The following is a 12202-nucleotide window of genomic DNA, read 5'->3' on the forward strand; positions in this document are numbered from 1 at the left end:
TATAACAAAATGTAAAACAAGCCAGGAAATTGTATACAGTAAATATGCTCTGGACATGGTAGTTTTATCCTCAGAGGAGAATATTTCAAAGGGGTTGAGGAAAAAAATAGAAAAATAGACGACAAAGAGGTTAGAAGGCTGGAGGACAGAGAAAGATTACTCAAACTTTAAGAAACTGTTGAATAAGACAGGAGGGAAAGAAAGAAGACTAGTTGAAGCTGTTGTTGAATGTGAAGGGAATATGGAAAGCATTGTAGAAGGTAAGTATAAATACCAGCTACACCTGCAAAACTAGTTTCAGAAGTGAGAATCATAATTATTTTCATATTTTTTATTTTAAAGAGAATAAAACAAAACAAAAATAAACAGAACCAAGCAAATCAGAACAGAAATGCGAGCAACACAAAACTTCAAAGCAAGGCAACAGGAAATCAACAATGGCTACCACAATGTCTCCATTTTCTTGAAGATAGTTGTCTATACCTTCATACACAGTGAAATCAACAGTAAAAAACAGACTAAAACCAATCAACACAAAAGAATGAAAGTATTATGGACTTCAAGAAATGAAGGAAATGAACAATGGTTGCTGTAATGTCTCGTTTTATTCAAAATAGTTTTCCATACTATCACACATAATAAAATCAAATAAAACACAACAGAATAAAACCAATCAAAACAAAAGAATAAAAGCATTATAGGACTTCACAACAAAATGATAGGAAATCTACAATGGCTACCATAATATGTCTCATTTTCTTCAAAATAGCTGTCCATACCATTACACATAATAAAATCAATTAAATGAATTAAAAGAATGAAAGCATTATAAAACTTCAACAAAAGATAATAGGAAGCCAATAATGGTTGTCATAATATATCCCATTATTTTCAAAATAGCTGCCTATACCATCAGACACAGTAAAATCTAACAGAACAAAACCAAACCTAAGAAAATTATGAAAACAATGCAGAAGTTCAAGATAAGACAATAAGAAATTAACTGTGGTTATCACCTTCCTCTTCTAGATGTTTCTTCCCCAATCACTTTCATAATATCTATTTGGCTTTTTGAATACCACTAACTGCTTCAGTTTTTTATGCTAGGAAGATAACTTGGTGTTCACCCTGTATGAGTTCAAACCATTTTGCCCATGAACATGATCTTCAGTTGCATCCATTTACCTACAAGAGTTTTGATATAATCCTACTTTGTAGCTGAGTAGCTTTCCATCGTATGAAAATACCATATTTTTCTTATCCATTCTGCAGTTGATGGGCAATTTACCTTGGATTTTTTCTGATCTCCTGTCACATGGATTAATTATTTTCTCACCTTTGATTTTTAGTGTATGAATTTCCTCTTGAATTAAATGTTTCTTGTATGCCGTATATTGATGGATCTTGTTTCTTTTTTTTTTTTAATTTTTTATTTAAGGAGAAAAGAAAAAAAAACAGTGAAGGGGTACAAGTTATACAGATTTACAGAAGAAAAAAATGCGCAGTAGGAAATCACTAGTTAATGGATTACATATTGCCATCTTAGAAATAATTGTTCAAGTCACAAAATTAAAGCTTGTAGAGTGGACATTCCAACAATGATACTGCAAACAGTTCTGTTCAATGATCCAATAAAACTCTGTGATATCATTTTCTATCTTATACACTTAAATATACATGCAGTTATATAGTTTAGAGCACTTTCTTTTCCTCTCTTTTGTACAATGACTATTACACATTTTGGGTTTCATTGCTCCCACGGTTCTTATTGCTTTTTTGGAAGAGAGTAAAACCAAATGTGACATAACAGAACAGAATCGGTCAAGTCAAAAGGGTGGATATAATAGATAATATAAAAACATAATACATGGTGATCAACAATGGTTACCATAATGCCTCCCGCTATCTCTAATAGAACTGCCTACATCATTAGTTGTAATACAATTGAACAAAACAGTAAAGAACAAAACTGACAAAACCAAAACATTGGAGACATTGTAGGTCTTCAAAAGTAGATAAAAGTGAACAAGAATGGGCGTTATAATGAATCTCATTATCTTCTCAGCTGATGCCTAAACTTTCGAACCTGATACTATCCAGTAAAACAGAATAGAGGAACCTCAGTCAAAAACAAGATGGTGAGAGTAATACAGGGCTTCAAATCGAGATAATAGAAAGTCAAAGTGGGTTACTATATTATATCCTGCTATTTTTTCCCTTTAATTAAACGGATAAAAATGAAAAAGTAAATAATGGAGTGGAGATTGAGAAAAAAAGAGGGCATAACAGCGAAACAGGGCAGATCAAAACATAACCATTTAAGCAGAATAGTGTTTCACCACCAGATAATTCCGACCCAAAAGTAGTACCATATTGACTCTTTCCTTGAAGTCCTTGAGTACAACTTCGTATACTGTAGCATTAAGTATATCAAAACAGTGTAAAACCATTTAAGAGAATGACAGCATTATAGAGTATTTAGAATCGACTAACAGAAAATGAACAATGGTTTCTGTATAATCTCCTTGTCTTTAAAAGGTTTTTGCTTATACTATCGTACATAATAAAATCCAATAAGATACAACCTGTTTAGACCATTGGAGACAGAAGAACAAAAGCTAGATGAGACTTCAAAACAAGATGTTACTAAATCAGTATTACTTATTAAGATGTCATTTTCTCCAAAATAGCTGTTCCTATCATCCAATCTTCTCTGCCTCATTTCTGTTGAGCTCTTTTTCTGTCAGTAGCTGTCAGTTTGTCTTCTTCATTTTGTTCTCTGCTCCATTCGTTGTGGCCTCCCTGCCACTATTTCTGGGTTCTTTGTATTTTTCTTTTTTTAGAATATCCTGCAATACTTTCTGTAGGGTTGAATTGGTGGTTGCAAATTTCCCCAGTTCCTCTTTATCCTGGAAGCACCTCGTTTTTCCATCAATTTCCAGGGACAGTTGTGCAGGATATCTCAATCTTGGCTGGAGATTATTATCTTTCAAAGCTTGAATTATTTCCCCCCACGCTCTTCGTGATTTGATGGTTGGTGCAGAGAAATCTGCTGTAATTCTGATGGGTGTTCCCTTGTAAGTGGTCTGTTTCTTGTCTCTTACAGCTTTTAATATTCTGTTCTTGTATTGAATTTCTGGAATTTTTATTATTATATGCCTGGGTGTTGCTCTGTTTGGGTTGTAGGTAGCTGGGGTCCTGTATGCCTCATACATCTGAGTATCTTTACCTTTTGCTAAATTAGGAAAATTCTCCTGGATTATTTCTGTGAGTAGCTTTTGTAGTTCACTTGTTTGTGTCCCTACTTCTTCTTTTATGTTCTTAATCCTTAAGTTATGGCTCCTCTTATCATCTTCTTGTCTTTGTATTATTGCTGTTTGTTTCTTTGTTATTTTTAAGAGGTTTTTCATTTCATTCTCCCATATTACAAGTCTGCTCTCCAGTTCAGATAGTCTGTCCTTAGTTTCTTTCAAGCTGTTATGCCAGTCTTGGATAGACTTCTTAATTTCTTGATAGTCTCTTTGAACCTGTTTCACATACTCAATGCTTTCTCTGTTTTCTCCATCAAGCAATTCTCTCCTCTTTTTCTGTTCTTCCATTCCACCATCTGTTTTTTCCTGGGTGGTGCTTAGCATTTCTCTAACTATTCTGCATACTTCTAGCTTCAGGTCATTGATAACTTCATTCCTGAATTGGTCTATGAGGCTCTCTATATGGCGCTTAATGTATATTGGTGCGGTGTCCACTATTGCCTGTTTCTCAGAATTGGGGGCCGAGGAGCCTTTCTTGTTGCTTCCCTTCCCCATATTTTCTGTTCCTTATAAAATGCAAGCTTACATAGGAGGCCCGGCTTCCCTGCCTGTCAGCCACAGCCTGATCAAATTGCGCTGGCTAGTTGTTCCCGCCCACCGCTGCGCACCAGGGAGTTGCGGAGGAGGCAGCCTACGCGGGAGTCAGTCGCTCCTCCGGGCTACCGTCAGGCTCTGGGATCTGGGTTAGGCCCGTCTACCGAGTCCGCCAGCAGCGTCACGCAGGCCAGGCACTTTTCACCAATCCAGTCCGAGAGGGGAATGTGTGGCTGGAGTCGCCACCGCGCCCTGCTTTTCAGGACTGCCCGAGCCCAGAAAGTCCTCCACTGGAGTCAAACTGTGGTAGGGGGTCAGTTTCTCTCACTCACCTCGACACCAGTCAGTTTTCGTGTACGCCTCTTTGTCTGTCCTGTTTTCGACTCCGTTCTCAGACTCCCGTTCCCAGAGCTTCTGCGCGTCTCTCCTTGCCGAGCCGCTTGTGGAGGCAGCCAGCCGCCGGGCGGCAGGAAACCCAAATCGCGGTTTCCAATGGCGCGGGGTCGAGCCTCCACACCGTCTTTTCTGTTCCTATTTTAGCACCAGGACTGTATTCTAAGTTGGTTTCTCTCAGCCCAGTTCGTTCCTGAGTCAGCAGAGCATATCTCTACCGGTTCATGTCTCCTTAGTCCGCATCATTCCTGGCCTTTGAGCCGAGCCTTTCAGAGAGCCTCCGGTAGTTGCTGTTGTCTGTCCGCCATGTTCTCCCGGAAGTCTGGATCTTGTTTCTTGATCCACTCTGCCTGTGTTTCTTTTTATTGGAGAATTGAGACCATCTCCGTCAATGGTTACAGCCAGCATGCATTGGTTCATCTGTATGATGCTATCCTGCTGCTGATCCTCTACTTTTCCACTTCATTCAATTGCCCATCCTTTTTGGTGATCCTCCTCTGATGCTGCTCCTGGAACCATGGTCATCTCTTTATCTCTGTCTAGAACATCCTTCAGTGCTGTCTGTAAGGTTGGCTTAGTGGTCATGAATTCTTTCCATTGTTATTTATCATGGAAGTATCTTATTTTTCCATTAATTTTGAAGGATAGTTTTGCAGAGTACATCCATCTGGGTTGAAAGTTGTTTTCTTTCAGGATTTGAAACACTTCACTCCAAATTCTTCTTGAGTTGATGGCTTGTGTTGATAAGTCTGCTATGATTCTGATTGGTTTTCTTTTATAGGAGATCTGTTTCTTTTCTCTAACAGCTTTTAATGTTCTGTTATTGTGTTGAATTTCTGGGATCTTGATTATTGTATGTCTGTGTAAAATTTGCTTTGGTTATGACTAATTGGAATTCTGTATGCCTCGCTTATCTATGTACCAGATCCTTTTCCCAATTTTGGGAAGTTTTCTGCTATTACTTCTGTAAATAATCTTTTTATGTCATTCATGTTGATCCTTGCTTGTTTGCCAATATCTGTCACTCTTAAATTATTTTTCTTTGCATTGTATAGCCATTGAATTGTTATTTCTTGGTTCCTTGTTATTTTTAAGAGATCTTTCCTTTCATGATCACTAGCTGTGATTCTGTCTTCAAGATCTCAGAGTCTATCTACATTCTCTTTCAAGCAGTTTTGCCAGCTTTCAATCGGCTTTTTAATTATTTGCATTTCTCTTTGAGTCTGTTTCATGCATTGTAATTCCTTCCTATATTGCTTATCCAAGATTTCCATCATTTTCCTATGCTCCTCTTTTTTAAATCTATGTCTTCTTTAGATATGTTCAGCAATTCTTTCATTTTCAGCATTTCAGCATTCTTCTTTTACCTGAGACATTATTTCTAATCTGATTACTTTTACAGTCTCATGAAATTGTTTCTTTACTTCAGTTGTTATCCTCTTAGAGATTTCAGGTGTGTGGCTTACATTTTTTCCATGACTATTTCTCCTAGACTTGTTTTGTGTGAGCTGGAGGTCTGAGATTGCCTTTTGCTCCTTTGTCTTAGCATTCTCCTGGGTTCCTCCCAATAAGCTGGTTGTGGGGTCCCAGGCACTACCCACTTTGGCTGCCCCTTCTCAATGCAAGGGATTGGGACACATACCTGGGTTTCTCTAACTCCAAGTTTATAGTGAGGTAGCAGGGCATGGGTGGGCGTCTCTAGACCTGTGCAGCTACACTAGGGCTGCCCTGATGGCCAGGAGTGTGTGGTGATGGAGGTGCTTCTTCTCTTAGCCTGTGTGTCTATATTGAGACTCCCCCAATACTGGCAGGCATACAAGGGTGTGTTTCTCTGATTCTCCTGGTGGCCACTGGTTGCTCAGAGAAAGCAAGGATCTCCAGTGGTGGCCTGTGATGCATGGAGCTTGTCTTGCTGTGTCTCCCTCCTCACAATGGTTGCCCACTGGAAGCAAGCCTTGCGATAGCAGTGGGCAGCAAACAGAGGTGGATCTGGCTGGTTCTCCCTGCTCATGCTGGCCACCCACAGGAAGCAAGCCTTGCGATGGTGGCGGCTGGCAAACAGAGATGGATCTGGCAGGGTCTCCCACCCATGCTGGTTGAATGCAGGATGCAAGCCTTCCAATGACTGATGATTGTAGTTATCTTGTGTATTTCTAATTTTTTTAATATGTATGTGCATAGATATGCATATATTAAGCAGATATCTCTCTTCTTTTTGTAACAAAACATTGCTTGACTTAATATCAGTTCTTCAGTATTGTTAAATCTGTATTATAATGCTTAACTTATGGAGTATTAGAAGAGTAGGCATCAACCAAAGAAGAACTTTCTATTCTGGTGAAAGTGAGAGTATATTTCCATTTGTACCCAGGATACTTGCATTGTGTTAAGAATAATTGTACTGGAAGGTTAGGTGTTGTTCAAGGGGTTCTGTCTGGTTGCCAAGGTGACAGGGGATGGATTATGATTGTTAATTATGCTACATTTTACTTGATGTGAACAACAGCCATCCAGGGATTGATAAAATTTGGATATGTCTGTGGAAAATTGGCCTATAGGCCACCATCTGAGGAAGGAAGATGTAACCTGGATGGGAATGGCATCAGTAGATTTATAACCTGGAAAGAGTAAAAAGGGAAACAGAAGAGACTTTCTTTTTCAGAACAGCTTAGGTTTTCACCACTGGCTTCAGAGGTTGATATCTAGATTCTTCGGCCTTCTGGTGCAAATTTCAGCCTTCCAATGGAGGACCCTCAGCTTTCCAACACAAATGGGTGCCAGGGGCCCTACAGCAAGCTTCCAGCTCTTCATCTGTTTGGATCTGACAGCTGTCCAGTGTGCATACAACTATTCTGGATTTTGCCACATCTGATAAAACAAAAGGCCACGAGGACTCTTCCACTTCTGTTCCTGGAAGCCTGCCTTGTGTAAGCTATTGTATATTAATTGTTTTTCTGGGTACCTCGATACAGAGGATTGATAGCTCCAAAGTGGGGCTCCTTCATGGTGAACATGGAGGCAGAAAGGGGGACCAAGAAGAACCCTAGTCCTCAGTGTCTCCATGGAGATACTTAGGGGACCTGGGTCTAGACTCAGGCTGTCCTGTCAGGTTGCTGTTCACAACACCGACATCCCTGTCATTGACTTGAGCAACAAGGAGAAGACATCTTCTAGAGCCACACTCCCTGGGACATCTGGAATATGTTCTGGGTGGCAGTGCCTTTACCAATACGCACATACACTTTGAGGACACTTAACCCTGCAGTCACCGTAGAGTGCACAATTGTGACAGGGTACTCCGTGGAATGACACCTGGTCTAGAGCGGGGCACACAGCAGCCAGGTCTCCCTGTGTGTTGGATGGCTTCATCATGGATAACACAACACAATGCAAGTCATCACTCTTGGGGACCCTGTTGGGCCCTAGGGAGCACTGAGAACAAGCTTGTGAGGGCTGAGCAGGAAAGCCTGGGGGACAAGCCCCGCAGACTGCCTAAGGGGGAGAAGCAGCAGCAGGGAGGAGGGCAGCTTCTGACCTGGGCCACCACTGTAACCTTTCCTCTGCAGGCAGGTCACCCATAGGTGGCCCCAGGCATTTGGCTATCCCACATCCTCCCCTTCCCACTGCTCTGGGAAGCCAGGCCCCACCCACAGGGCACTGTCTGGCCAAGCCTTCTCAAGGGCAGACCATCAAGTAGATACCCCAGGCCCAGGGCCACAGAAGGCCGCTTCCCTGAGCCGAGGCCCCTCCTCACCACTGGGCCTGGAGCAAAGAGTGAGGCTGGCAGGTGCTCACACATCCACTTCACTGCCCGGCAACTTTAGGCTTTCAGTAATTTTTCACTGGTCTCACAGGACCTCAAGGGGCTCCTAGCACATCCCTGAAACAAAGGTACATGGAATCGTGACATCTCGTAGAGCTCCCAGAACTCAGGGACACAGCCTTGGCAGGCTCTTTCGTGTGAGCAAGGACTCAGGCTGGTTGGCTCTGATTTCCTGCCCATGAGCTCTGGGGCGCAACAGCCAGGGGTCAGAGCATGAGGCCCCCCGCCCCACTGGTGTCCTGCGGGTAGCAGCACCAGACTCAGTTTGTGCTGGCATGCATACCGCCCCTCCTCGGAGAGAGGGCAGCGCTAGGTGTGATCAGCCAATGGGTCTGTGGGTCTGAAGGCTTCCTTCAGCACACATCTCTGTGTGCTCACCGCGGCAGCAGCTGTGTCCCGGAGCCTCCTGTCTTCAGGCAGGCAGTAGAGGGGCTGTCTAGAGGATGCTTCACCATTAATTTCTTTCTCGTTGTTTTAATCTTCCATGTGTGCAGTGGCAAAGTTTATTTGAGAAAGTGAAGAGTGGGAGACAAACTGGCTGTGTGGAGCAAGCTTGGGCAGAGTACAGAGAGCAAGAGAGTAAGAGTTAAGATAAAAATATGTGCTGTGTTTGGGAAACACAGCATGGGCTTTGGGGGAAAGTTCCGAAAGCTTTTCATGAATTCCCAACTGCCTGCGTAACCCCAGGACTCTGGGGCTCTGGGAGAAGCTCAGTTGACATCATTGTGGTGACGTCACAGTGAGCATCCCTCACAAGGGCTGCATTCCTGCTGGAGGGCTGTGCCACAAGTGTTTGTCCTTCCACATGGCCACCTTCTGCTTGGAAGGAACTGACCTTGGCTTGGTCTCTGGTGGATGGGCCACCCCCTAGCCTTGACACCAGCCTGGAGAATGTTCTGCATTCCCTGGCAGCCAGGAGTGAACTGGTGCCACATGGCCCCTTCCTCCCGGAAAGGGCAGGTGCTGCATCTACCGCTTTCAGGAGAGAGTCTGCAGGAGCCTGGCTGCTCCTGTCTCCTGGTGTCCTTCTGAGTCTTCTTGGCTGCCTGTCCCGTCCTCTCCAGCAGCAGCATTCTCCTGAAGCACCATCTCAGTTTGTGGCTTCTGGAGGTGGAGAACCCCTCCCTACTGCCAGGATTCCCACAGGATGCCCAGGCTCCTCCCGTGTTCTCAGGGCTCAGCTCTCATCTGGACTCCCCAGCTTCCCTTGGCTGTTACAAAACACCCAAGACCAGCAGTTTGAGAGGTGGAAGCATTTATTTTGGGTTTATTACACAGTGAGCATCTGCAGCCAATGAAGGAATATCTGTTGTCTGCAGAGCCCATGTCCCCTGTATTCCCACAGAGGCCCCAAGGCTCCCTGGGGACCCGTGTGGCGGTCAAGGACTTGAAGCTTTGCCCTCTGATTCCTCCGATGGTGGCTGTGATGCTGAGGGACTGGAGGGCTGACTTTCTCTAAGTTGGTGGAGGAGCCTCAGGAGCTGGCCCTTCCGGAACAGTGATAGTCTTGATACTGCGCACATTTGTGGCCACCCCCAAAAGCAGCACTGCTATGAATGCATAAATGCGACCAAATATAATTCTCAGAAGACGCACTGGCTCGATGCTCTGGGAGACAGTCCGCATTAAATGTGGAGGTGGCCCACTGCTCTCACTCCCACCCGCACCTTTTGTTTTGCACAGTGGGGGATCCCAACCTATATGGCAATGACACTCCTTTTTGTTGTTGCAAATTCCCCTAAAATTGCACTTCTGGGGTTCACAGTCATAAGAAATTGATGGCACAGAGCCACTGCAGTAAGTGTTTAAGCAGTATTTTCCAGGAGCACAGAGCGCACCGTCTCGCACAAAGCCAACATCAAGAGTTTGTGTCTCACGGTGTTCATCCACCCCGAAACACCAAGAGTTTCCAAACTTAGACTGATGGAAAGAAACATGCTCCTGCAACCGGGGAAGGTGGGTGACGTTGCTGCACTGCAGCCTTCCACATCCAACGTCAGTTGTCGCACAAGCTATGTGACTTTTCTGTGAAGCCCTCCTGCGACAGTGTCCAAATCTGTTGCCTTTTAAATTTATCTGATAGCAGTCTAACTCACCCTTCATAGCTTTTTCCCCAAAGATCTCTCTGCAATGTATGGTGAGGTCAGAACAGTTTCCCTGATAACAGTAGCCTTCTTCAGTGCATGGGGTCCCATCTTGCATATATAGGTTTTCTGGACAGGTCAATTGGCTTCCTGTGCAGTACTCTGGCAGGTCGCATATATTCCTGATGGGTCTGCAGAGCGTCCCTGAAGGTGAGTAGGTGCAGTTTGTGCAGCAGTCTTGCCCGTCGCAAATGCTCCCGGCAGTAAACATACAGGTAGTTTGACAACACGGGTTGGTATAGCACTGCTTGAAGGTTCCACAATCGCACAGTTCCCCTTCATCCACTATTCTGTTCCCACAGAAAAACTTTGTCTCAGTTTCATTATAGTATGTAAAACTTGTGAAATATAGACACCAGAGTGTTAGTCCTCCGATGATGTGTGCCAGGTGCACATAGGAACAATTGCTGAATGCATCTGTTAGCACAGGATGCTTGAACATCACACACGTGGCCCTTCTCTGGCACTGGCAAAAGGCCTCATCATAAAATAACCCAAAAGCTCTCCCAAGCTGGTGTGCTCCTATGACAGCTCCCAAGAAGTAATGTCTCCCCCTTAGACCAAGAAAGATCAAGTGTTTGTCATTGCATACTCCGTAATACGGTGGAGCAACGTCTAATTCATAAGGTCCCTGTAGAAGTATTAAGAAGGCTATATTGGGTCTCATGCTCAGATAGAATGTACGTTGGTAGTGCTGAAACACAGTACCGTCTGGCACTCTGAAGTCATTAATCTGGAGTGGATCGCCCGTATCATATATGCTCAATCCATTTACAATGAATATAATAGATATATTTTCAACAATTGCCTTAACTGCACCCCCAAATCTCAGCATGAATTTGATAGTATTTGTTCTGTTGCTGCCAAATTTCAGGTATACTTCATTGGGACTTTGAATAAAGCCTTTTAGTATGACAGGATGGTATACATACACCTTACTAGGGATCCGGGTTTCCGGGGCGCCCTTAGCCCCATCCAATGGTGAGGGCCTCTTGTCTGCAGGTCGACGTCGAGGCTGTGTTTCATTGACATCCGCCACTATCTGAGACACTATGTGCTCGAAAATGAGGGAATCCTGGAGGGGCTTGATTTCATAGGTCAGGTCATCCAGCTTCATGATCCCTTCCAGGCCTCCATAGCACGTGTCAATGTTGGCCATGGAGTAAGGAACTTCCTCCACGTAGCCGATGTAGCTGCAGTCCAGAGGGATGTAGGGGTGCTCCATCTGCAAGGCGCCTTGGTCATTCTGGGTTATCACTGGCAGGTTTTTGGGCTGAAACCGTGTGTTTCTCTGTAGATGGATGATGTGCCTCTGGCCCCCGAAGCGCAGGCTGTAGGAGAGCCGGCCAGCCACCTGAAGGCCTTTGCCAGAGTGTGTGTGCCTCCTGGGTATCACCACCTCGGCAGAAACATAGCGCCATGAGGGGTGGTCGGGGAAGGCCTGGACTGGACCCAGCAATGCCCACAGCCCCAGCAGCAGAAGTGGGGCCCTGAGGGATCGGTGCCTGTCTGCCATCCTCATGTCCCTGCACGGGGACTCTCATCTGTGAGGAGCAGATACTGGGGATCCACTCAGGGCAGCCAGGTCTGGGGCTTCTGCTGTGGCCAAGTCACCCTCAAGTAGACAGCCACAGAGGGCAGAGGTTCTGCTCAGGCTCCCCGTGTGGGCCCCTAGCAGGTCACCTTGACCACCCGAAGGGATGAGGTCATAGGCAAGGGTGTGATGGGCAAGGCCTGGACATTCAGTCTCCTTGGTTGCCATGGGAGGGCGGGTCTCTGAATGCTCCCCTGGAAGAGGACAGAGAAGGCAGCAGCAATCCTCTCCACTCTCCACGTCCCTTCTTTGCTTCTGGCTCTGGAATTTGGGAGGCTCAGTGACGCCGTCTCCAAGCATGCTGTGTGTCCTGTCAGCTGTTCCCTTGGGGTTAATACTGTTCCACAAGTGGGGGCTCATTTCCTGCTGCTTTGTGGCTGGGGCTAGACCTTCCAAAGCTTCC

At 44.8% G+C, this 12202-nt stretch overlaps 1 protein-coding gene across 1 annotated transcript; it reads right to left on the minus strand.

The window, feature by feature from the left end:
• Positions 1 to 9482: 9482 nt before the first annotated feature.
• On the minus strand, positions 9483 to 11814 carry LOC100379227 (ADAM 6 protein precursor). The gene is given in 3 exon segments (NM_001173101.1): positions 9483 to 9732; positions 9735 to 9745; positions 9747 to 11814. Coding segments are annotated over 3 exon segments (2208 nt in total). The 5' UTR covers positions 11728 to 11814; the 3' UTR covers positions 9483 to 9516.
• Positions 11815 to 12202: the final 388 nt, after the last annotated feature.

The sequence above is a fragment of the Cavia porcellus genome, unplaced genomic scaffold (genome assembly GCF_034190915.1).
Source record: "Cavia porcellus strain 051 isolate PalLab524CR breed Dunkin Hartley unplaced genomic scaffold, mCavPor4.1 scaffold_20, whole genome shotgun sequence".
Lineage (NCBI taxonomy): Eukaryota > Metazoa > Chordata > Mammalia > Rodentia > Caviidae > Cavia > Cavia porcellus.